General features: G+C 37.7%; 1 protein-coding gene across 1 annotated transcript in view; it reads left to right on the forward strand.

Annotated features, from left to right (window-relative positions):
- The window catches only part of DCDC1 (doublecortin domain containing 1), a 414,547-nt gene that overhangs the window by 187,756 nt on the left and 200,379 nt on the right, over positions 1–26,412 (forward strand). Inside the window, exons 10-12 of the mRNA XM_065592482.1 lie at positions 4,850–5,020; positions 15,055–15,156; positions 23,976–24,142. Of these exons, the coding sequence (XP_065448554.1) occupies positions 4,850–5,020; positions 15,055–15,156; positions 23,976–24,142 (440 nt within the window). The remainder of the gene's footprint in view (positions 1–4,849; positions 5,021–15,054; positions 15,157–23,975; positions 24,143–26,412) is intronic.

Raw genomic sequence — 26,412 nt, forward strand, 5'->3', positions numbered from 1 at the left:
TCTAAGATGATATTGCTATTTTTGTGCGTCTTCTACCCTTTGTGGAGATTTCAATTGACAGGTTTAGTGTGAAGTAGCTTAGAGCACTTCCTGATAATGTGTGGACTGTGAGTTGTATAGCATTTCAGCTGACATTAGTATTAAGGAGAACAGGAGAAACAGGAGGCAGTATGAATAATAAGATGACTTTTATATACATTTATAGTAAAAATAAAGCTTAGAGGTTTTTTTTGTTCTGACTTCACAGGAGCACCTTTAAATGTTAAAGGTATAAAGTATATGATTTAGAGGTATGAATAAAACCTACGTATTCTGTATAAGTATGTCCAGTATAGGAGCTTTGCAAAGTATCATGAACATTTACAAACCAAGGCTCAAAAAGCTACACATGCACCCTTCATCATGATGAGTTCAGCTAACAAGGGAGGGGGAGGGGGAAAATATTTGATTATTGCACTAAAAAAGATTACTCTCCTTCACTGAGTTGAATTTTGCAAGGCTACAGTACCCAGCTCCACTGAAGTCAGTGCAGCTACACTGATTTACACCAACTGAGGACATGACCTTATATTTTTAATAGGAGAAATAGCTAGTTTCCCTATTTCCATACACTTTTTCTTGAAGCAATCTGCTCACTTACCGTAGACCCACCCAAATCCTGTACTAGTGTCACTTCCTTGTCGAGTTTTCCTGGAGAATGAGGAGTAAAATGTGTAGGCTTTCTGCAGCACAATGAGAGTGTGCATTTTTTCAACTTATGCGTACGTAAGCCTTCTTTTGTGAAGAGGACTCATAGGGTCAGATAATGTTTAAAGGGAAAGGCTTTATGTCTCTCAGGCCTGCATGTTTCCACATGGATGCATCCACACACACACAGATTGAATTATGAACAGACCTATTAATGCTGGGATCACAAAAGGTCAAGTTTTGTCTTCTTTTACCTCTATTCAGAATTGCTTTTGAAAAGGGGGAAAAAGGATTTGCAGAAAAAAGATTCATGATGAAGAATTTTACAGGTCTTTCTCCATTCCCCCTCTCCCCTCCCACACACACCCCTTTTAGCAACATCTGGGAATTGAAAAAAATTCTTACTATGTAAAATAGTTCAGGGGTATTGTATTACTAGATTTTAATATAATTCGCCTAGGTCACATGTAGGGTTACCTTTTGAGATAGCCTGTTACCTAACAACAAAAGGAACTTCTGTAAACATTTCCTGGTACTAAAATGTATATAAAGTTTATCTGAAGAAACATCCTAAAATTTCCAACAAAAGAATTATGGGTATTTTTTTTCTGACAACAGTGGATGACCAAATCCTGAAATATTTGCACCATCAATACCCCCAAAACTGAGTGATAAAGTTAAATTAACAGCTTGAGCATTTTCAGATTATTATTTTAATACGTTATTTTTAAAAATTGCATGTAAAAGTGGATTTCTATATATGGCATATGAAGAGAATCTACTTCATAGGTGACTCTGAAATGTCAGGCTCTATACATATTAAAGGGTTTTGATGATATCAGGGTAACTGTGAAAATATAGCATTGGAACACATTTATTAGAAAGTGTTCTAACAGTCCTCACCCTAAGTAACATTTACATTATATAACCCAATACCATTGCAGTAGGAACATCAACTAAATAATTTGGCTGAGTTATGTTTTGACTTCCACATCCTGCAGTGAGCTGTGCAGAATCTTAAAATGTGTCTTTAAGATTTAAAACCACCTAAAAAAGTTTTTTTGTTTTTCGAAAAATCTTACAAAAAGCTGCCTAAGAAACAGAAAACAAAGAATGGGGGGGGGGGGGGAATAAGCGGTTTTCAACATGGCAAAAGGTTAACAAGTAGAGTGCCTTCAGACTCTGTATTATGTTTGATGTTATTTACTTTATTAATCATCTGGAAAAGATGCAAAAAGTAAAGTGGGAAAAATTTCAGATGAAACAAAATCATTTAAGTTAGTTAAGAGTGGAGAGTACAGTAACTTCAAAGAGACCTAACAAAGCTAGGTAAATTGTGACATGATGACAGATGAAATCCATTGTTGTCAAATGTAATATAATGCACATTGGAGGGAACAGTTTGCACTATTCATCCACATTGCTGGATTCTAAAAATGGCTGTTGCCACTCAGGGAAAAGATCTGGGGATCACTACGGATAGTTCAAGGAAACCCTTTTTGTTGTGCATTGAGAGCCAAAAAAGCAAACAAACTGTTAGGATATATTAAGATGGGATAGAAAATAATACTAAAAATACTGTAATGCTATTCTAATCGCCCTCACCCGGAACATTGTAATTTATTCTGTTCACCTGTATGATAAAAGTTATAACAGAAATACAAGGGATTTAGAGATGGATGACAAAAAAAGATTAGAAGCCTGTAGCAATTTCTGTTTGAAGAGAGATTGAAAAGATTGGGACTGTGTAGTTTAGACAGGAGAAGAATAAGATGAAACATGATAAATGTACAAAAATAACGAACAGTATAGAGAAAGTAGATCAGAAACTTCTATCTACTTTTCCCTAATACTAAAAGAATAAAGGACATTTGATAAAATTGAAAAGCAACAAACATAAAGCTGATCAAAATATGTGCTTTTTTTAAAACTGCACTTAATTAATGTATTCATTAGTACAATATATCAATGAGACCAATAGGTTAGGCTATGTCTACACTACCACTTTATGTCCACAAAACATATGTCGCTCAGGAGTGTGAATATTCCACCCCCCTAAGTGACATAAATTATGCTGGCATAAGTGGTAGTGTGCATAGTGCTATGTTGTTGGGAAAAATCCCCCTCTTACATAGCTACCACCATTCATTGGGGGTGGGTTAATTATGTCAACGGGAGAGCTCTCTCCTTCGGCATAGAGCGACTACATGAGAGATCTTACAGCGGCACAGCTACATCAGTATAGACATGCCGCTGTAAGTTCTCTAGTGTAGACATAGCCTCAGTAGGATTTAAAAAGAGAATTAGATATAAATATCAATAATGAGAACATCCACAGTTGTATCATGTTTGATTAAAAAGTGTCCTTCATGTCATAAGCCACTAACTGATGAGGGCTAGAAGAAACTTCTGCTGTAAACAAGTTATTTTGTACTTGTTCTTTATGGAGCTTCTCCCCTCTTTCATCTGACACAGCTAGTACTGGCTACTTCAGAGACAGAATACTGGATTGGATGAATCAGTGATCTAGTCCCATATAGCAATGTCCACAGTCTTTTTAAATATGCAGGAATTTAGAAGTCTTATGCCATAGTACTGTGTATCTTGCAAAGTAATAATAGAGGGATATTCTGTATGTGATTTTAATCAAAACTTTTTCTTGTTAATATCTTCAAATCTCTTAAATATAACACAGAAAAATTCTGACAAAGCTTACACATACATTTCAGAGTTCTAATCCAGTAGCATCAGCCACAGAAACTTTGTTCTTATTTTAAAATGTATAAATGACTTTGTGTATAGCCTTATATAACTCAGTTGCCTGTGTGGTGTTCTCGATCTATCTATACAAAAATTCAATAAAATAGAACAATACGAAAAGTGTCTGAATATGCACTACAAAGCTATAATTCTTTTACTTACCATGCTCACTCCACCCTACTCATCTCTTAAAGATTGACAAAACTAATGATATTCATGATCTGATTTTCATTGTTAGGTGCACAATTGCATATGAAAAATGCAATTATTAAGTATGGTTAGATGCATAACTATGTTCTGCCATGTGCAAAAATACCTGATATGGGCATGTAGTGATAGTAATTGCACCCCCAAATGAGTATGAATTGTGTATATGCTCTTTTAAAAAATAGCTCCATATTTTGGACCGAAATGTTAATGATTAATTATGAAACTGTCTCTATAAATAGATAAGCCTTGCAGCATGCCACGAATACCCTGAAATGTGGGGTTTCTGGAACCAAAGGGATGGATAATTCCAAAGCTCTCATAGTGTAAATATTCTCCTTTCAATTCAAATCTGGGAACTGTCTGCAATAACATCCCTGCTGATTTCAACTCCCAGGTTGTTAGAAAGGGGATGTGCTAGATTTAAATTCATGATGCTGGTGGTTACATATTTCATATTGGCAGCTGTTGCTAATAGTTCCCAGGATATGAGTTCTAAACTCTAGTTGTAGGACCAATATTGTGTCTTCCAAATATCATTTTTACCCCTAAATGGGTAAGCCATCTTTGAAACTTTTTCAAACCTCATGGCTAAGTAGAGCATCTCTTTTACTAATTTGTGGAGTCATGAGGAATGTGGTCACTGTTCTCATTAAAATAAAAATATTAAAGACATGTAAATATCTTAAAAACGCTGCTATGGAATCTGGAAAAAACATGTATATAAATATATCCAAGCAGATGTAATTCCAGTAGAACCATTCTTTTTGAATTACAAATTTATTTATATCCATTATGCATCACTGGTGATGTTATGGACTATAACCAATTGGTTTGTGAATGGAAAAGATTTTTAAAAAGGGGGGATTTGAATGACTGATACATTTTCATTCATTAAAGATGATCACGCATATGTACCTACTTATGAACTTTGTGGCCATCCATAACCAGAAAAATATATATATATAAAAAAAGGTTTGTTTCACCCATCACCTCTGTTGTGTATATTTCTTGTGTGGTCTTTCTCTGTCAGACACAAGCAGTAGGTATACAGAGAGATCAAATACATTCTATACTTCCATTCAAAGTTTGCACTGAAAAGCTGTCTTTTCCCTCAGGTTTGTAATGAAAATTCTCGTAGGTGTGACATCAACAATTGCCTCTTGCTAACAGCTCTTGTAATTTAACCCTTCAGGTGAACAAGCTCATTGAGGAATTGCAAGTGGCCATCAAGAGCTACAAAGGTCACCTCTCAAAACTTGCCCCACAATTACAGGCTGAGCAGGAGCAGTGTGCCTCTTATGTCTACCAACACATTAAAAGGCTTCCAGCAAACATGGTTCTCCCACAAGGCTTGCAGCTAAAGGTGGGTGTAGTTTAATAGCTTTCACAATTTTCCATCTTGATACAAAGAAAAAACCCACTTTGTCTTTAAGACACTGATATCAAATATACCTAATTTGAATTGTGAATTATATTTGTTCTTGAGTACTTGTATTATTCAATATGAGGATTCTGTTTCTTCGTTACTTATAATACAGTTCTTCCAGGACACTGTTCTCTAATAATAAATAATTGAAATTAAAATAAACAACAAAGGAAAGTTTGTAACATTTAGAATTTAGTTGCCAATTATATTCCAGCTGTGAAGGACAGGGATCAAAGCATTGATGCATTTAAATTAACTTTTTTTTAAAAAATAGGCTCCATGAAGTTTGAGGGCTCTTTTAAGTTTCCTAGTGATGCCAGTATGGCTGTTACAGATTTCAGCAGTTGCATGAAGATGTCTGGTGTCATGACAATGCATAAACAAATGTGGAAGAGCAGACTTGACAGAGACTAAATATAATTGCTTCAAACCATAGTTAAAACTAATTTCTCCAAAAAAGTCTTACTCTTGGGTCAGTGCTCCCAGCACATGGCCAGATGGGAACTTCCACAGCTCATGACCTTTGTTGCTCAGCATCTCCACTGGGATGCACAGACTGCACCTACGAGCCTTGCTTCAGAGCCCTTTGAAATGAATGGGAGTCTGTCTATTGAATTCTATTGAATTTTTGGATTGGGCCTATGGTCAGCAAAGGACCTATGGTTTGGTATAATTTTCAGTGCTCAAAAATGATATGTAGCATATGTATATAAATATAACAATTACCCTTAAAAATGTCCCATTTGTCCTCCTAAATAGATATGTGTTCTGATTCCTATTTACATCAGGTATACTCCAGTTAAAACTCCTTTATAAAGTTATTCCTGATCTACTTTGGTCTAAGGGAAAAATGAATCAGAACCAGGGTTACCTCAGAATTTACAGTATTACTTCTCTATATTATTGTAGGCTAGGCCTTGTGTACTCCATTGAAAGTTGAACCTAAATTTTGGACCCTGGATTCTGTGGCACTCTAGTGGAAAATCCTGAATGTTCTGAGGCAGCTTCACATAAATTAGGCCTTGTCTACACACACTGGTTGTACCAATTTAACTAAATCAGTTTAGAACAATTTCAACTGATGTAGATAAATCAGTGTAACTCCCTTGTGCAAATACTTATTTCAGTTTGAGTGCTTTAGATCAATTTAGCTTAAGTCATTTCTGTAACACTTTATATAACCTGGGGAATGTTTTTTCCCTTCATCTGATGAGGTCACTTTATGTTTCTAACTCTTGTGATATCATCCATGCTTCTTCTCCTTTCAGATTGGCTTACAATGCTCTATTCATTGAAAAAAACACATCTAGACAAAAAAAAATAACACTGGAAGATATAGTGCTATCCTTATAAAAGTGTGGCAGTGTGAGGAGTCCCATGAGGGCTTGCATCTTAAAATAAGTGAAATCCTGTGGACACTGACTGTGGTCACTGCAACCACTTTAGACACATTAAATTTGTTTATTTTTTAAATTCCCATTTCATCACTGGTAATGTAAAGCAAAGGATCATGAGTGTGTACTCTTGATTCTGCTAGGACTGGTTGGACTGCAGTTTCAAGGCACTGGATCCCTGTGTGCAAATATCATTTTTAAAACTAGAAGAATGCTTTCAAAACTTAAGAAAGGGCTGTGAAGATTTACTCCTCAGATGCACATAGTCCATGTGTCATGTACATATGAGTCCTTATGGTTACAAATGGTAAAAGATTCTGGTTTTCTAGAAAACAAATTATGTTGAGGCTTTTATAAGCAAAAATTAAGCTTTTAAAATTCCTAAGGAGTCTGTTGGGACTTGCTTTTGGACTTACTGCAATAAGCAGCAAATGAATTTTGGTGGTTAATTTTGAAATTGTAATTAATTGCCAGTGTGTATGCAGGACTTTGCAAGTGTCACATCAAAACTCATTTGTAAAATAATGCCTTTGAAGTAGCAGCACCGTGCAAGTCTATACAGAAAACATGAAAAATGAAACTGCAATTCAATAAATTCTGCAACAGCTTTGTAGAACTAGAAGTACTCTGCGCACGCACTACTGACAGGCACGATGCCAATATGTCAGAGATGCAACATACTTTAGCCACGAGATCTTTGTTTATTTGATTATTGTTGTGTCAGTTTTCGATTCATGGTTCAGTTACCTCAAGGTGTACTTTTTGACTTCCACGAAATTCAATATAGGTATTGATAATGGTGTATGAGTGTAATGGGCACAAAAGAAACTCAGGATAAAACATGTGACCTAGTCTAAGTGAGTAGGAAAGCCCATCAGGATGATTCTCTTACCCATCTTAATGTTTCCCCATGGGATGGGAGTATGAAATCATTAATACTGGACATCTTATGTTTTTTCTCCATTTCTGTATATTTCAATAGTTGTGGCATCGTTCATCTGCTTAATGAAATTGTTAATAAAAGGATGTTTGATAATTTGTGAGTGTATTACTTGTGTCTTCCTATAGTTTCCAAACCTAATGATATTTCTGATGGTGGTTCTCCTCTGCTAATCCTGATACTGTAGTTTTTTGGGGGCTTGAACCTGTGGCACAATCACTGCTCTAAGATAACATTTGGTGATACTAACCCATCAAGATTATAAAGGCCACACCATGAATAGGCCTGGTTTTGAGAGGTACCTGAATGCATTTTTCTAATGTGAAGTACACTCATAAGTTGCTGTTTACATTCAGGAAAATATGACTTTTCCTTTGCTTCTTGCTTTTTAATGTACTGCAGGAGTATTACTGAGTTGATAACATGTATAAGAGCCCTACATCTAATTTGGAATATTAGATCCCATGCAATGCCTTTTGTAATGAGGCAGGTTTTTTCTCTGTATTCTTTGACAGGTCTGTAGATGTCCTGCGAATTTATTGCTAGGAAGTCAACAAGAAAAGTAGATGATCCAAAAATATAACTAGTATTCTGATATAAATGGGCTGATCTACACTGAGGTTTTTTGCACTGGTGTAGACATTGATGTAACTGTACTGTTGCAGATCCCTAGTTTAGATGTTTCAGTCTCAGGGAGATTGACCTTCTACACAGCAGTTAATTTGCTCTTTACCACTTCGATGTTTCTGAAAATTTTCCTTCTTGCCTGTCCTCACATAGAGTACTTTTCATATTAAACTCCGAAAATAAACACATGCTTTATGCTTGTATTACACATGATTATTTCACAAAACTATAATTTTCCTACCTTAGTTTTAACCAGTGCCCCGAAACAACTTAATTGCTGGCCTAATAGGAGACTAAGGAGTCAATTAATAAAAGTTTCATGCATCATAGGCAGGTTTTCTACAGAGTCTATTCAGAAAAAGTAATGTATCTTCACATTTGTGAATAAGACACTATACACATTCAACCTAAACAGATATTCATACTCTATTATTGTTTTAAAAAGGTTGTTCCTCTATATCCGTGCACATTTTCTGTACCGAAGGGTACAAATCTGTGAGGGCTCTAGCTATTTTAGTACATTTCTTTACCCCTTTATAGTTGGCCATTTCTTCATTACAAACTTATGGATACATAGAATAAAAGGTATTGAATCAGCAAAAAGATGTGTTCATCATTAAATAACAAAAAGAATTTTCAAGCATCACTACCTTCTGCATGGCTGAGAAAAATATCCAAACTTCAGTATGTTTAACTTGTCTTGGGACTGTTCAGCCTTATGCCTTATGCTCAGGTAGTTACTGAATGGCATACAGTGTTTACATTTTTATAAATTCTTTAAAAAAAGCTAACTACACAAGATGTATTGATAACATATGGGACATTTTCAAAATATTTGTTTTCTGGCTCTCTTCAGTGTATTGTGCTTATATTATTTGGGCTAAACGTGGAGTAAATATTCTTGCAATCATGTTATTAACATTAACATTAACAACAATATTAACAATATGCCTTTATGCTGAGAAGTATGTGAGCAAGAATATTTTTTGTGATTTTCATCTCAGAGCTGCAAATTGAGAGTAGCTGCCAGTGACTTTGTTAATTTCAGTACCCATAACTTCATTTCCCCCCAATTCCTTCTTAAGCTATTATAGCCTACAGCATGCTGTAGGCTATAATACTGTCTAGGAAGGAGTACGGCAGAAAGGGATCTAGGGGTTATAGTTGACCACAAGCTAAATATGAGTCAACAGTGTGATGCTGTTGCAAAAAAAGCAAACCTGATTCTGGGATGTATTAACAACTGTGTTGTGAGCTAGACACGAGAAGTCATTCTTCCGCTCTACTCTGCTCTGGTTAGGCCTCAGCTGGAGTATTGTGTCCAGTTCTGGTCACCGCATTTTAAAAAAAGATGTGGAGAAATTGGAAAGGGTCCAGAGAAGAGCAACAAGAATGATTAAAGGTCTTGAGAACATGACCTATGAAGGAAAGCTGAAAGAATTGGGTTTGTTTAGTTTGGAAAAGAGAAGACTGAGAGGGGACATGATAGCAGTTTTCAGGTATTTAAAAGGGTGTCATAAGGAGGAGAGAGAAAACTTGTTCACCTTAGCCTCTAAGGATAGAACAAGAAGCAATGGGTTTAAACTGCAGCAAGGGAGGTCTAGGTTGGACATTAGGAAAAAGTTCCTAACTGTCAGGGTGGTTAAACACTGGAATAAATTGCCTAGGGAGGTTGTGGAATCTCCATCTCTGGAGATATTTAAGAGTAGGTTAGATAAATGTCTATCAGGGATAGTCTAGACAGTATTTGATCCTGCCATGCGGGCAGGGAACTGGACTCGATGACCTCTCGAGGTCCCTTCGAGTCCTAGAATCTATGAATCTATGCTCAGGGATATTACTTGACACAGTGTTTCAATTGATCATTGAAAATTAAACATTATTATTTATTGTTTAATTACTGTACTCTGAATTTTTTTCATTGTAGTATGTCAGAATAGATAGCAGTCTATATGAGATTATATTTTGCACTATGTACTCTAGTAGTATGAATTATATTCCACACAAAAAATCAGGCAGCACATAAACTGCTTTTAGACATAAACCACATGAACTTTTGCCATTGACTTCAATGGGAACAGGAATTGGGCCCAAGGAACATTTTCTTATAGCAGCATGTGTACAGTATTGTACAATAAAAGCTGTATTTTTACAGAAATTTTAATTCTAAAATATCTATTGCAATAAACACTTATGAATTGTAACTACCAGTTTTTAATGCCTATATTTCCTGTCCATATTTTTTATATCTGCTTTTAAGGGCTTGATCATGTACTTCGGTAGGAGTTCTCATGTAAGGATTACTCATGTGAGTAAAGGTTTCCAGGGTCAGACCTTTAATTTATAAAATGGGAGAAAATACGGTTACCTTTGATGAGAAGTGTTTTGTTTTATTCTTCTTAACACAACTCTCTTGCCTTTGATGTATAGTTATAAAATGGGTGCATTCCTGTTGCTAACACTAGATTAATCTGAGGGTAAAAAATCTGTTTGATTTTTGGTAACCAGTAAATACTTGCCTATCTATTTCCCAAATGATGACAGGTCTTGCTATACATCTTAAATTGTCATTGAATCAAGCATTGTATGTGTGCAGCCTGAGTTTTAATTAAATCATATATGACCAAATCATATCCTTTTAAGTAAAGGAGCACATTAGAAGAATAGGCTGATGAAATGCATTCTTAAAATATTTTTAACAAGCAGAGTTTACTTCTGCTTCTGCTCCTAGGCTAGATTGTTTTAAAGTGCCATTGTTTATTTCTATGGAATGTCAAATTTGTATGTCATGTGTCTATTGGGAGTTGTTGCTTTGTAACTGTTGTTTAGCAGAATGCAGACTTTTAATCCTGAATTGTGTAAATGGCATATTCCTCGGATTTGTCTGGCATTTAAGGGGTTGATGCAGCTATAGTTGATTTCCCCTTCCTTCCCACCCCATTTTAATTTTCAAAAGTGATTTAAGAGCCTATGCCTCATTGAAGGTCAATGAGAATCAAATACCTTGAGTATTTCTTAGCTGGGTCAGTTTCGCCCTTCACCCTTATATAAATATGATGCAGTTTGCTTTATAATATTATTTTGGGTGGACCTTCAAAACCCGTACACTGCCTGCTCCTCATGGACAATAAAATTCTAGAGCATTTTTCATAATGGGATTATTTTATCCCAAAATAAGTAATCTTTGTCAAAAAATTCCTCTCCCTAGTCTTTCTACAGTGTGTTTTGCATTCGTTGTCTGCCTGCGAGATGTCTTTTCTTCAGAAGTGGCTGAATTTCAGTATTGAAGTTGTGTGCTTATGTGAATGTATGATCTGAAGTATTTGATTTTGATTAGATAGCTTCTCATTGATTGATTTCAGTGGGACTGGTGCTGCTCAAAATGTGTAGGTGAAGTGCTACTCAAAGTGTATAGTGGTGGCAGAATGATGCTCCGTATAATTTATTTTACTTCTTCCATAGACTACTTAGATAAGAACAAATAAATGTATGTGTACATCACAGGAACATATTTGAGATGTTGATCAGTGAGTTCTCAATTTTTTTGCTTCTTGCCTTTTGAATCTATTGCAAGTTTCTCTTTGCAAGCTGTTTGACATCCCCAAATTTTGCTTTTGCTCTAGCTCTTACAGAGAGAAACTTACGGGATGATCTGAATAGCTGTTTTGAGCAACGTTGTGTATGGTATGGAAGTCTATTTTTTACCACAGTTAGATTTTTAACCACACTTAAGGAATTAAAACCTGAATGATGATCTTGAAGTGTCAGTGGCTTTATGTGGCAGTTTCCTAGTATTTGAAGCTTCCATGTTGGTTTGCGACATCTAGATGAAATGGCTTCATTTGTGTTTGTTATGTTTTTTTTTTTTATAACAGCTTCTAAAACTTCAAACTTAATTTGAATCTCAGAGTAGCTGACTAGCTTTTTATAGCTTTCAAGCTTTCTTTGTGATTTATATATAGGCCCCAGTTCAGTAAAATATCCCTATGCAGGAGGGCACTTAAGCATGTGCTTCACTTTAAACATGTGCTGACGTTCCATTAGAATCAGTGGACTAAAGCACATTCTTAATGTTAAACATATGCTTAAATTCTGTTTAGAAAAGAGATGTATTTAAGCATGTGCTGTGATACTTTTCTGAATTGATGTCCTATAGAGGAATAGCTGTCTGTTGAAATGCCTGTTTTCTTTTGCACATATGGATACCAAACTGTGTTGAAAGTAGCTAACACAAACATTACCTGAATAAATTTAAGACCTGAATTAATTACATAAAAAGTGACTGGCTAGAAATGGACTAAATTTTATCTAATTGACATTCATTCCCAATGCTGTCAGATGAAAGGAAAAATACAGAGATATGGGAAGAAGATGGAGAGCTGTGAGAAGGCAGAAATATTTGTTTTCTGTGTTGCTAATAAAAACAACAAGGAGTCTGGTGGCACCTTAAAGACTAACAGATTTATTTGGGCATAAGCTTTCGTGAGTTAAAACCTCACTTCTTCGGATGCATTGTGTTGCTAATAGGATCCTCCTATTAGCTCAAAATAAAAACTGTTAAGCGAGTGTTCATCATGTAGATTGATGTAGTAGTGAAATATGGTCATATCTGGCTCTAGAATGGGTTGTTTTAAATTTCCTAAATAGCCTTAAGCAGCCAGGATTTTTTTAAAGGAGGTTCTGGATTTTCTTATACAAAGAGACAGTAAACCACAGGTTCAGCCCTTTCATTTTCATTCCCTCCATCTTTGAGTTATTATATCTCTCTACGCTTCTCTGCACCTTAGTGGGAAATTGTTTTGGCTCTAATATAGAAATAGGTATTGCTCAGTGCCTTAGTGAAACACCTACTGTGAAATTTAACAGAACTTTTAACAGTTTGTTTAGTGGTGGTGGTGGGAACTAATATGGGCCTTGTATGTTGTCCAATAGCATCACTGATTTCTCTCAGGTTGGCAGCTGACACTAACATCATGCTGTTCTTTAGGGATGCTTTATTCCACAGTGTCTAGCATCTCCAGATACTCTAACAATGTCAGACAAAGGAACATCTATAGCGTATTCCTCCTATTCCTCAACTTAGCAAAAGCCAGCGATAATGGACTACAGTATATAATGAAGTGGATATGGCCATTAACTTTTTATTTTGTTATTATTTCACTTTTATAGTTGCTTTCATCATTAACTCCATTTTATTTTATTACTTTGTGTGTGACTGAGAACTTTGTTCCAACCTAGGATACAGTATAGTAGTATTAGATTGGTTTGGACGTATGTGACTTTAGTGAAGTATAACATACATATAAGAGAGGAACTGTAGTGACAGGGTGGTAACTATAATTTGTAATGTGATGTAAAATAAAATCGCTCCCACTGTTCTCACAGAATATAGACATTTGAAATGCTCTATTTACCCTTTTGGCACCCGTGTAAAGTGAGAGAGAAAGAGACAGCATTGCAGCTATAAAGGGCTATCAGTATCATAGAGGAAAATAATCAACATGAAATCAACCAAAAAATCAAATTTATTTTTATCTTTTGAGTTTGTCATTCTTTTTTTCCTTTCTGTTCAGTCTTAGACAGGCCTCTACCTGCATGGAACCTATAGCAATACATTTTATGAAACACAATAACCCTCACCAAATAACCCTCAATCCTCTGTAATTAGATTACAAAATAATTTCCCTGTAAACTAGAGTTATAATATTATTCCAATACAATTGTTTCCACTATTTTCTACCCTTCTTTCTGGGTGTATCAGAGTTAGAGACAAAGTTAAATGACTGCTGTGTTGTCATAGACATTCTAGGAACCAAGTAATTGATGGTCTGTAGATTGTACACAAAACTGTTAGTTTTGACTGAACATGCAGGTAATACTGTATTCCATACCCTGATTGGACTTGTGTAAGCAATGGTAAATCACGTTTCTGTTACATGAACTCTGGAATATGATTTCAACATTTTCTAAGATTCATTTAAAATGTGCTCTCTTTATAAACATTTCTGTCAATAAACCCATTTGCTCAGATATTCATAGAAAATAAATACAGAGGGGGTGTGAATACAAAAAGCATTTGAATATTTGCAGAATGTTTTTTGCAGTATTCACTTAGCTGTAGTTCTAACACAGCCAAATTATGTACTGTCAGATTTTTAGACATGCATTTTACCTATGTCTGAATCAAATATAAAGTCTTTTCCATACTCAGTTCTTTGCCCAATGTAAATATGCCTAAAATTCTATACATAGCACTTGAAAACATGGGAAGACAGCAGTAGAATGTCAGGTGAATCTCCTCACTGAAAATTTAAATACCTGTCTATATTCAGGGCTTATCTCTCCAGTGCTACCCGAAATCACCCAGAATTGACCCCATTTACAGGAGCACCCTCTCTTAGAAGACAAGCTGAAATGCTTTGGATTTCAATGTTCATAAAATACTTGGATACACAATTTGTGTAGAAAAAACTCTGAACTTCATACTGTCTGTGTTTTGCACCAGTTTTTATACTAAAGCACCAGCCTGGGAAATTCTTCCTATAAAATATATTTGCTGTGGAGTTTAATATTTGAAAGGGAAAGGGTAAAATTTTCAAAATTACTTATGTGATTTAGGAGCCTCAATCCAATTAATGTTCAATAGGACTAAGGCTCCTATTATTTACACAGTTTTGAAAATTTTACTCAAAGTTATTAACCAGCCTTCCAACATTTAGGCAAGAATCACCTATATTTTTTCCCAAGCTCACTGGCCCGAATATTAATACAATACATAGACGTGAACTAAATTTTCAAGTGATCATATCACCTTTTTCAGTCTTTGGTGACAGCCATTGATGTTGTCCCAATCCCTCCTGGCCTTTAATTAAAATGAAGAAGAAGCTTCAAAGAAATGTTGAAAGTTCTCAGTAATGTAACCCACAGTGTTGGGGACAGAATCAGTGGCTACCAATACCTTGTTGGTTTCTATAGCACAATTAACTTGAATTTAATTACTTATTTTTCAGGTGTATGAAAATGGCAAAGACACAGGGGAGATCCTAGTTTATATCACCAAAAAAGAGATGGAGAATAACTGTAGGAATCAACCCAGTGTTATGATGGAGAGGGTAAGTTTAGATCTCTTTTTATCTTAAAGTATTAAGCAATAAAAATATTAAGATTTCAATTTTTGTTCAGAAAAGTTGGACTCTTGTAGTTTTGGTTGGTGAGTATTGAGAATGCCATAGAGCCTAAGTATTTTCTCCCTATATCTCAGACTCTGAGGTTTAGCAGTATACCCCAGACTATTATGCAGCATAGATTTATACTTTCCCCATGCTTATTTGTAGACATTTCTCTACATTAATGATATACTACTGACTGAACTCAGAATTCTGAGATACAATGATGACATTTACACAAAGGAAGGGCTCTCCGAAGAAGATTGACAACATCCATGCATGTTATCACCTTTACAGGGAAACATGGGTTACTTACTGATGCCTGTTTATACTGGCATTTCTAGCCAGTAGATCATTAGTAGTCCAAACATGCTGGGTTGATCTACCTTTATCAGCAGCCCGATCTTCAGTAGGAACCAGTGGATTTATCCCTTGCAGTATTACCTTTGTTTATTCCTTGTACAAACAAAGTGGTTTCTAACAGAACCAGTATGTGCAAAATCTCTGTCCTACCTGAAAGGCCATTTAACACCCTGTTGTGTTGTGTGTTCTGAACTTCTGCTTTTAGCTCCATTCCATTTGGCTCCTTTGTGGAACAGTTTATTCCCTTTTGCAGTTGCTTTCATACAGAGTGTCTATGACCTGTGCTATTATGATCAATAATTTTACAACCCCACCAAGTCTCACTAAGATTTCTAAATGCAATACAACCTGGTCATTTTTTCTGTCTGTCTATCTTGTACATTTATGATTTTTCTCAGCTACAAATGATCACTAAATCTTGTGCTTATCTTTTCTCAGTCAGTTGTTTTTTGGTACATACTGTAACTGTCAACATGTCTGATCCCTCATAAAACAAAGAAATAGCAGTATGTTAATAATGTAGAAATAATAGAACTTGTAGCATTCACACAAGCTGCACATATACATTTCTGGTTGCTTGTCATCTCTACCATGCTAAAAAAAGCGTAACAGTTTGTGATCATGCATAATGTCACCCATACATTAATTTATCTGTCTTATAGGGTATGAGGGGATTTAACAATTCTAAGATGGTGTACACTCACATTGTTCCATTGAAGTCAATGGAGCTTTGTTTGGAGCTAAGTATTTGTCCTGTTTGTCCTCTTGTTTGTACAACCCTTTGACAATATTAAGCACTCTATGAGTTCTAACTGATGGTATTATTACCATAAGTTGACCCTGAGGCTAGAGTAACAATAGATTTAGGTATTTTCAATTGTGTTATTTATAAGGGAATGTAGTTCTTGTGAAAGACATTTGCGTGGTAGTTCTGGAGGTGATAATCTAATTGTTCACAAACAGAGAATCATCTAATTTAATAACTGACTGGAGGGTTGCCATGTTCACTATTGCTACAAAAGCAGCCATTGGTAGGCTTCTTGGTGCCCTCCAGGCTTCTCCTACATATACATGGGAATTGAGACCGCTGCTTCTGCTCCCTTTAGATCAGACTTTCAGAATGAACAACCTAACCTCTCTAATCCACAGACTGCCACTTGGGAAGCACTCCACCTGTTAGGCGCCTGGTAGTATCCAGTGCAGCTATAGTCCAGTGGGCCTTTCTACATATGAGACCATTACAAGTCCTGATCCTCTTCAAGTGGGATCATAATAGGGACTTCAATCACCAATCTTTGCACCTCATCCCAGTCCAGAGGTCCCTGAGGTGGTGGCAAAAACTAATTTAAGGAAAACCTTTGTTGGATGCAGCTGTGATAAAGATCACCTCCACTTCATTTCTCAGGAATAAGGGAAGCTCATATGTCTGTCAAACTTCTGCCAAGGCAAGTAGTCTCCAACAGAATCCAGGAGAACCATCAATTTTCTGTAACTGAGAGGTGCCAGGAATGCCTTTAGGTGATCATATACTTTGTTTCCTACAACTGGAAAAGCAAGTGCTTCAAAGTGTGAAATATGATCATCTCCAGATGGGTCATTCTAGCAACTTACAAGAAGGTTGGAAAATCTTCTCCTTCAAGTCTCAGAGTGCACTCAACATGATCTGTATGCACCACTTGGGGGAAAACAAATAGACTATCTTTTGAGGAGATCTGGAGTGCAGCTACTTGGCAACATCTGTGTTCTTTCACCAAACACTACAAAGTGGATATGGCTTCTTCTTCAAATGCTGCATTTGATCAATAGGTCCTCAAGATTGCCATTCCTCACTGTTCCTTTATTTCATGCTGCTCTTTACTCCCACTGTTCTTCATGGTTGGACTGTCAATGTACTCCCCAACTATCAATTCCCAGACCAGAGGATTCCCTCTGTGTGAGAATAGCCAATTTGATCTTACTATAAATGTCTTCTTATAACAGAAGAATCCTCTGACCTTGTTTATTCTGATCCATATACGTAATTTAATATTTTTCTAATTGATTAGGGTTCTTACAAGGCTTGGAAGTTCCCGATATTCGGCTATGATGGAGTTCCCAGGCTCATATGAGAGGAATATGTGGGGCACTAAGAATTCTATAAATGGATGCTTCTTTGCTATGGGCATGGTAATTGAACAATCATGTCCCAGACAGAGGATTTGTCTGTTATGAGAAGATGTATTTGTAGTAAATTCAGGTTGTGATACTGGCACTGCCTTGCCACAATTCTTCAGTCCTATTTTGTGGGTGAGAGGTCAATTCACTGCACATACACATATATTCCTTGATCTCTTTGCTAAGGCTGCCAACAGGGGTCTGACTTCACTAGGGAGATTCTTAAAAAATTCCCACTACTGCTAAAACTGGTTCAGCTGTGTCAGTGTTAGCAACATTGGGAGCCCTAGTGTACACAGTTTGCTGGCTTCTAGCGCTGTTTTAAGTACTGAAGTATTGCATCTGTTAGATGGGCTCAGAGCTGTGCTGCATGACACAGTGTTATAATATTGGTGGCAGCCAGTGACCTGGCTACCCTAGGGCTGTGAACGTCGCTAAGACAGACACTGGGCCTTGAGTGTGAAGTTGTGATGGTAGTCTTATCACGAGAATACTCCTTTCATAGCACCTGGACTGAAAGTAACAACTCATTTAACTGAGATTTATTTTAAGCATCATCACCAGTTGTTAAAAATTCATAGATTTTAAAGACAGAAAGGACCATTATGATAATCCAGTCTGAGCTGCATAACACAAATAATAGAATTTCACCCAGTAATTCTTACTTCAAGCCCATAACTTCTGGTTGAGCTACAGCAGGGGTGGGCAAACTATGGCCCTTGGGCCGGATCTAGCCCGCCAGCCGTTTTAAGCCAGCCCTCGAGTGGGGTCTGGAGCTTGCCCCACTCCGGCGCTCCAGCCAAGGAACAAGGTTGGCGGCCACTCCACGTGGCTCTGGGAAGCTGCGGCATGGCCCCCCTCTGGCGCTCCAGCCAGGGAGCAGGGTCGGGGGCCACTCCATCTGGCTCCCCGAAGCCATAGCATGGCCCCTTTCTGGCGCTCCAGCTGGGGTGCAGGGTCCAGGGCCGCTCCACATGGCTCCCGGAAGCTGCAGCATGGCCCCCCTCCGGCAGTGCTTTAACGTCGGCTGCATAGGGGCTGGTACCGGCTTCTTACCGGTATGCTGTACCGGCCCATACCAGCCTACTTTCACACCTGGATGTATGTAGTAAAATGCATACTTTTCAAATGAGCTCAGTTTCCCAAATGATCCAGAGTGCTCGGTAAACTGGACTTGTCACTATCTTTATTTACTGCTCCACCAATTTTTATGTCATTGGTAAATTTTTATCAGCAATGATTTTTTTATTTTCTTCCAAATAATTGCTAAAAATATTGAATAACAATGGGCTAATAATAGATCTCTGCAGGACCCTATTAGAAAAACCCTGTAATGGATACAGAGTGATCTGCACCTTAGCCCCCTTTTAGTTCTTCTGGACTGCACCCCTTACAGGACATGCTTAGCTTCCTGCACTTCACACTGGGCAGTATGACATGATCCAATTACTCTGGTTTCCCAACCATATTAATGCCACGGGCCCAGCTTCAGTTGGTACCTGTGAGGGGCAAATTGATTAAAGTGATTGGAAAACAGTGTCTTCAAAACAAAGCATTATTTATTGAATTTTTATTCCTTCCCCCAAAGATACAAAACACGTAGAGTAAAGGGTAAAAAAACAAAAAGGCCTCCACCTCTGGGTCTTTCTTCACCTTCATCTTTCCTTGTTGGCTTTTGTAAATTTCCCTCAGCCCAGCTAACTCCTATCTTTGGCTGGGAAAAACAGACTGTTCGGCATGCATGATAGACTCATAGAATCATAGACTTGGAGACTAGAAGGGACCATCATGATCATCTAGTCTGACCTCCTGCACATTGCAGACCACAGAGCCTCGCCCACCCACTCCTGTAACAGACCCATAACCTTTGGCAGAGTTACTGAAGTTCTCAGTTCATGATTTAAAGACTTCAGGTTACAGAGAATTCACCATTCACTCTAGTTTAAACCTGCAATTGACCTATGCCCCATGCTGCAAAGGAAGGCAAAAAACCCCACAGGGTCTCTGCCAATCTGATCCATGGGAAAATTCCTTCCTGACCCCAAATATGGTGGTCAGTTGGACCCTGAACATTCTGGCAAGACCCAACAATCAGACACCTAGGAAAGAATTCTCTGTAGTAACTCAGAGCCTTCCCCATCTAGTGTCCCATCACCAGCCATTGGGGATATTTGCTACTAGTAGTTACAGATCAGCTACATGCCACTGTAGGCAGTTTCCCAACTTCTTTCCTTGTTTTTGTTTTTTTTATTTATATGGCTATAGAACTTTTTAATATTGGTTTTAATTCCCTTTGCTACGTCCAACCAGGGGCAACTCCAGGCACCAGCGCAGCAAGCGCGTGCTTGGGGTGGCAAGCCGTGGGGGGCAGCCTGCCGGTCGCTGTGAGAGCGGCAGTCAGGCGGCCTTCGGCGACGTGCCTGTGGGAAGTCCGCCAGTCCGACGGTTTCGGCTGCAGTTCGGCGGCAGGTATGCCGAAGCCGCGGGACCGGCAGATCACCCGCAGAAACACCGCCGAATCTGCATGACTGCAAACATAGAGTCATCCCTGGGTCCAACTCTGCTTGGCTTTTGGCAGTTCTCACTTTCCCCCTACACTTTCTGACCTCCAAGAGGTAGCTTTCCTTCATGATCCATCCCATCTTCTATTCTTTTTAGGATTTCTGCTTTCTCTTAATAACCTTGAGATGCTGGCTCATCCAGCTTGGTCTGCAACCCTTCCCTATGAATTTTTCCCCATGCTTGGGATGCAGACTTCAGATACCGCCTGCAAGTTTGAAAAAGTAATTCCAAGCCTCCTCCACATTCAGATCCTTGAGTTCTTCAGTCCACTCCACTTCCCTAACTAATACCTTTCATTTTTTTAAGTTTGCCCTTTTGAAATCAATGACCGTAGTTGAAGATCTATTGTTGTTTATCCTTCCATTTAGTTTAAACTGAATTAGCTCTGATCACTTGAACCAAGGTTGTCCCCTACAAACCAGCTCTTCTATGACATCTTCACTACTCATCAATACCAAATCTAAGGTGGCATCAACTCTTGTTGGGTCGGTGTGTGTTTGATGAAGAAATCCGTCAGCTATCACATCCAAGAAAATCTGGGCCCTACTATTAGTAAGCACTTGTACTCCAATCTATATCTGGAAATTTAAAGTTTCCTATAATTGCACAATTCTCAGTAGTATTTATTTCATGTATTTATTTATTTATTTCAAGTGCCCCGGGCCCTATAAATCACCAGCCTGGGGAAGCTGGTCTGGTCCAGCACGGCATACCGGCTCTTGCCGGTACACTGTACTGGACCGCACCCACTTATTTTCACCTCTTTTCCTCCCCCTCCTGATGGCCTGCAGAGTGTGTATATAGGTGAGGGGAAAGGTGCCACTTCTTTCTTGTTTCCCTCCGCCCTCCCTTAGTCCCACCGCCTTCCCTCTTTGCCACATGGTATCCAGGTAATGGAGACAGTTCTGCCTACTTCTGCTGCCATTGGCCACTGGGCCATGATGGGTCAGCTGATTGTGTCTTGCCTGGTGGTGGGAGGGAGGGAATTCTGTTTGTTGTTGCTGTCGAGAAGCCATTTTGGACTTTGTTCCAGACCTATCCTCTTCACCCTTTCCTTATCTGGTGAGCTTGATAACTTATAATGCTGGGAGCTAGGCTGATCACCGAATTTTGTTTGGAATCTGAAAGGGATTTTTCCCAAGCAAAATTGGCAAACTGCTATATGGGGTTTTTTTTCATCTTCCATCCTGCATCCCTGAAATTCCAATTTTGGCGGTTAAATAACATTTGTATTAACTTTGGTGGGTTCCAGTGCAGTTGCTGCATTAAAAAGGGTCCAATGTGATGTCCCTATAACACAGTGGTAGTTTAGGCATGTGCCCAGAGTACAACGTTGCATGGCGAGAGGGTATGTTTCCATGTTTCATGCATCATGTGGCTTCCCTCATCTCATTTATCCTACCTCCTGTGCAGAGGAGTCTGTCTTTACTCTTCTTGTGTAAGCAGTGCCTCACTGTCTACATAGTAATTTATTTCTGTGCTAGGAGGCTTGCAGTGTCTGTACACACAGGCTATGTATCTACACTTACGGCAAAGTGTCCATGCCAATGTCTATGCATTTTGTCATGTTAAATTATCTGTACTCAATGATCACCTCTCCAGCACAACCAGAGACCACTCCAAATTGCTTCTAGATAGAGCAGCATCTTCTCTTAGGCCTGGTCTACACTGCGGGGGGGGGGGGGGGGGCATCGATCCAAGATACGCAATTTCAGCTACGAGAATAGCGTAGCTAAAGTTGACGTATCTTAGATCAACTTAGAATCACTTACTTCGCATCCTAGTGGCACGGGATCCACGGCCGCCGCTCCCCCGTCGACTTTGCTTCTGCCTCTCGCCGAGCTGGAGTTCAGCAGTCGACGGGAGAGCGATCGGGGATCGATTTATCGCGTCTACACTACACACGATAAATTGATCCCCGATAGATTGATTGCTACCCGCCGATCCGGCGGGTAGTGTAGATGTACCCTTAGAAGAATGGCTTAAATGCTGTAGACTTCAATGCTCCTACTGCACCCAGTTCATGTGTCCTATGAGTTTTTGCAGAGGAGACTGCACTTTCCGACGTTCTGTGAATAACTTTAAACTTTTACGTTAAAACAGCAGACAGAAGTTAAATATAATAAACTTTACAGACCTTATTCTTATTAACACTAAAAACCCTTTACATTCCTCTGGCAGTGTAGAGAGGCCTTAAATTAAGTGTAAATATAATTTATTCTCACATTAAGATCTCTTTACAATGCCAGAGCTGTGTAAAAGGAGTTTCAGTGTAACTAAGAATCAATCTTTGGATGCTTATTTCATCTATGCCTAAGGATAACTGGCAGACAGGTCAATAATTCAGCTACAAGTCACCTACAATAAAAAAAACTGTTTTTATCCAGTATTTACAATATAAACAATAATTAAATGTTTTTTAAACTTATGGGATTTCCTTCATCTTTTCAATAAAAATTCTCAGCTACCCTCTATTAAAAGTCCCACCTGAACTGCCGGATTTCCTGTTTTAGTAGATGGTGAAACTAGTCAATGTGCAAGTTTGGAAAATATTGACAAAAATCTCCAAGTACATTAACCAGGGTCCACTGTTTGCCAAGTATTTAGTCACCCCCTTATTTGCCACATACTTTTAGTTCTTCCTTCTCCCCAGCCTACTCAAATCAGACAAGTAAAAAAAAGTGCTTAAATGCATAATTTGGTATTAAGAATAAGCAGTTACTGAGAACTTTTATCTCATGCTCTGGCTTCCCCTGCCTGCCTCCATAATGAGCATGCATCTTTAGTGTCTCCAATAGGTGCGAAAGGAGCAATTCTATGTTGTGTTTAATGGCAGGAGCTGGCAAGGAACACAGAATGTGAGTGTCTGTGCAGGGAAAGTGCTTTTCTGTAGGCAGAGTGATAAAAGGGAGGGGGAGTGGAATGAAGTGACTATAATATTCAGGGGAACCATCACTTTGCCATGAAATTGCCAACAGAATTTGCAGTCCAGTAATGTTTGCTGCAGAACTGAGCTTGAAGGTGCAGCAATTTGGAAAGGCCCTGACTACATAGCAGAAATGAAGACCGAAGTGCAGTCATGTAAAATCAAATAAAGTTCAGAAATGGAGATGAGAACCAATTTCTAAAAAAGAAACAATGCAATACATAAAAATCTTATATTCACAGAGGTGCTAATTATGGCTATTCTGGCAGGGGCAAGTTAACAGACACAGTACAGAAATTGTTAAATGAGGCTTGCAATATTATTGTTCAGCTATTGATCACCTATGGTTTGGCAGGAGGGTGGAGAGCAGTCATTGTAAAACTTGAACAAGCTCAGTAAAAACATGAGCAAAATGTAGCTCCAAATGTGGGCAGGAAAAACATAACCTTTATAAAGAGAGCTGTTATAGTATGTAGAAGCTAAATGCTTGTTCTGTACAACTGTCACATCTGCTTTCAGTTTCTGTGCCAAAGGGTCAGAGCTCAATCATAATCCTGTTGCACCCCCTGCCGGTTAAAAGCCTGTGCTCATTTTGTTATTTTACACTGAGATAAACATTGCAGTCATTTCACACTTCTTTTAACATTCTATATGAATTTAATTATCATTTGTTTGGACTTCATTTGTTATGGAGTACAAACAATTTATTACAGATGTTTACATTTTTAGTTTCTTTATTTGCTTGCTTTGTCCTTGCCAGCTGCTGCATATGATTCACGAAAAACTACAATATTCAGCAGACTTCAAACCAACAGGCCTCAATCTTATTCCTGCCCGGCTTTTTGATGAGAAAGGACAAGAAATTAAAAACCCACTTTTACTGAAGAATGAGCAAAAAATTTGGGTTTCTTATGGTAAAGATTACAGGTAAGAGCTAAATGTTTATCTGTGTGACAGTCAACAATCTTTTCGTTGTCAAACTAATGTAAGAGGAAGTTTGATAACCTCCAGGTAAAACCCCTTTTATTTTTATTTTAAATTCCAAGAAAATTTCAGAGGTCTTGTTTGAGGCAGTATTGTTTGTGGAATATGACATCTCTGTCTCTGACTTTCTGTCTTAATGCCTTGTCATAGTTCTTGATGTCTGCCTGTCAGCACAGCAAGAGGGATTTTTTCATGTCTGAATAGTCACCTTAATGATAGCAGATGGAAACACCACAGGGGGTCCAAGCCCATCACACTGTCATTGTCACAGACTGCCCTGACCTGTTTCCACTCCTCTATTTTTTTGTCCCTTTTTAAAGGAGAAATGGATGGTAATTGAAAAGGATCTTAAGCAAGATTTATGAAGCAGTAGACAACATGATTCCCCACTACCTCTGTCTGTTTTCACAAATAAAGTCTTAACCTCTTAAGCACCAATGATGGTAGAGTGAAAGATAAATTGGTAAAGCTTGTAAAGACTGGCCTACCAAAGTTTTTTAAAAGGGATATACTTTGGTTGTGTTATCTCCTAATAATTTCTGGAGATGTTTGAGGGGTGCTTAAGTTTTTAGATTTGTTAATTCCTAGAAAAAAAATATCTTATTTCCTGAGGAAAAAGTGGCTGCACTACAAATTTATTCACTGCTGTGCTAGCCTGTTGAGATCTTGTTGAATTATTGTGAAATTATGTGTATTGACAGGACACATCTGGGATCATGTCTAAAACTGGTTGTCAAGGACCTTAAGCTCATTGTTGTACTGTATCAGCAATTGAAGATTACTTTCTCAATTAAGTTAATATAATTTGATGCTTTGTGTGGTTAAACTATAACCAGGTAGAATTGAGTTTAGGATTTTTGATCATTTTTGTTCAGAAGAACTGAACAATCATTATGGCTGGTAATTGCAAATCAATACAGCAATAAAATGCTGAAAGATAATTGTAAATATATGGTGTTTAGTAATCCAGTTTTGTTCATTAGCCTGTGAAAAATACAAGAGCAAGATAATTATTTTGATGGTAACTAAGCCCAAGTTGTGAGAGGCTGTGATGTTAATGCAGTAAACTTACTGTAAATTCAGAAGTGTAAAGAATACCTGGAACACTGATTTGAAGATAATGTTCAACATGTTTAACACATTGCAGAAAATCTCAACAGGTCTCAACAGACTTTTAAATAAAAAGTACTTAAACATGTTTTAGCCCAAATAATTTACAGAACACTTGCTAAAGATATTGTGAGTTTTATCACTAGCAACCTTGAAGACAATTTAATTACATTGTGACTAGAATAAAGCTGCATACTTGGAATCAGTGATAACTTCCGAAGTGCTAGCAATTATTGAATAGTTTACTAAGTACCTTTTGTAGTTACTTAGAAGCAGATTAAAGGTGAATAATTTGATTAAATCTATGGTGACATCATATTTTTTATTTTGAAATGGACAAAGTGATAAAGAAGAAGAAAGAGAAAATTAGACTAATCCAATGAATAACATTAATTGGAATATTGTTTTTAAATGAGAATAAGTCACATAGTCACATGTTTTTAAAGGTATTTAGGTGCCTAAAGATGCAATTAGGTGCATAACAGGATTATCAGAAGTGCTCAGGAGCTAAATTCCATTGAAATCAAAGGGAGTTAGGTGCCTAGGTGCTTTTGAGAGTCCCATTAGATGCGTATCCACACCTTTAAGCATCTAAATATATTTTCAGATCTGGCTCCTAATTCTTAGCTAGTCAAGGCCATGATATTTATTTAGAATCCTACAAAACACAGACTTACTGTTGGCATTTTCTAACTATTTGGGCTAAGTATTTCCTGTATTCAGACTGGTAAAACACTATGAGACAAATCCAGGCAAAACTCCCATTGAAGTCAATAATTGAATAAAAAAAATGAGGAATCCTTGTGCCACATTAGAGACTAACGAATTTATTTGAGCATAAGCTTTCGTGGGCTAGAACCCACTTCATCAGATAGTCATTTATCAATACTTCAGTCTGTTTTACTGTTTTATTATGAGATTTTCTGGGGGCTTATATTTTGAAACTTAATGAGCTATTTCCAGCATTTTAGTATGATTTTACAAGCTTTTAAAACAGTTTACTGTTTCCATTGATTATTGTCAAGGAAGCAGTTTCTTTATCTTCTTCTCTTTGACATCTGTGCTTGAACCGTCACTAGCACAATGAGACTCCTATTCTGACT

The sequence above is a fragment of the Chrysemys picta genome, chromosome 4 (assembly GCF_011386835.1).
Source record: "Chrysemys picta bellii isolate R12L10 chromosome 4, ASM1138683v2, whole genome shotgun sequence".
In the NCBI taxonomy this organism is placed as follows: Eukaryota; Metazoa; Chordata; order Testudines; family Emydidae; genus Chrysemys; species Chrysemys picta.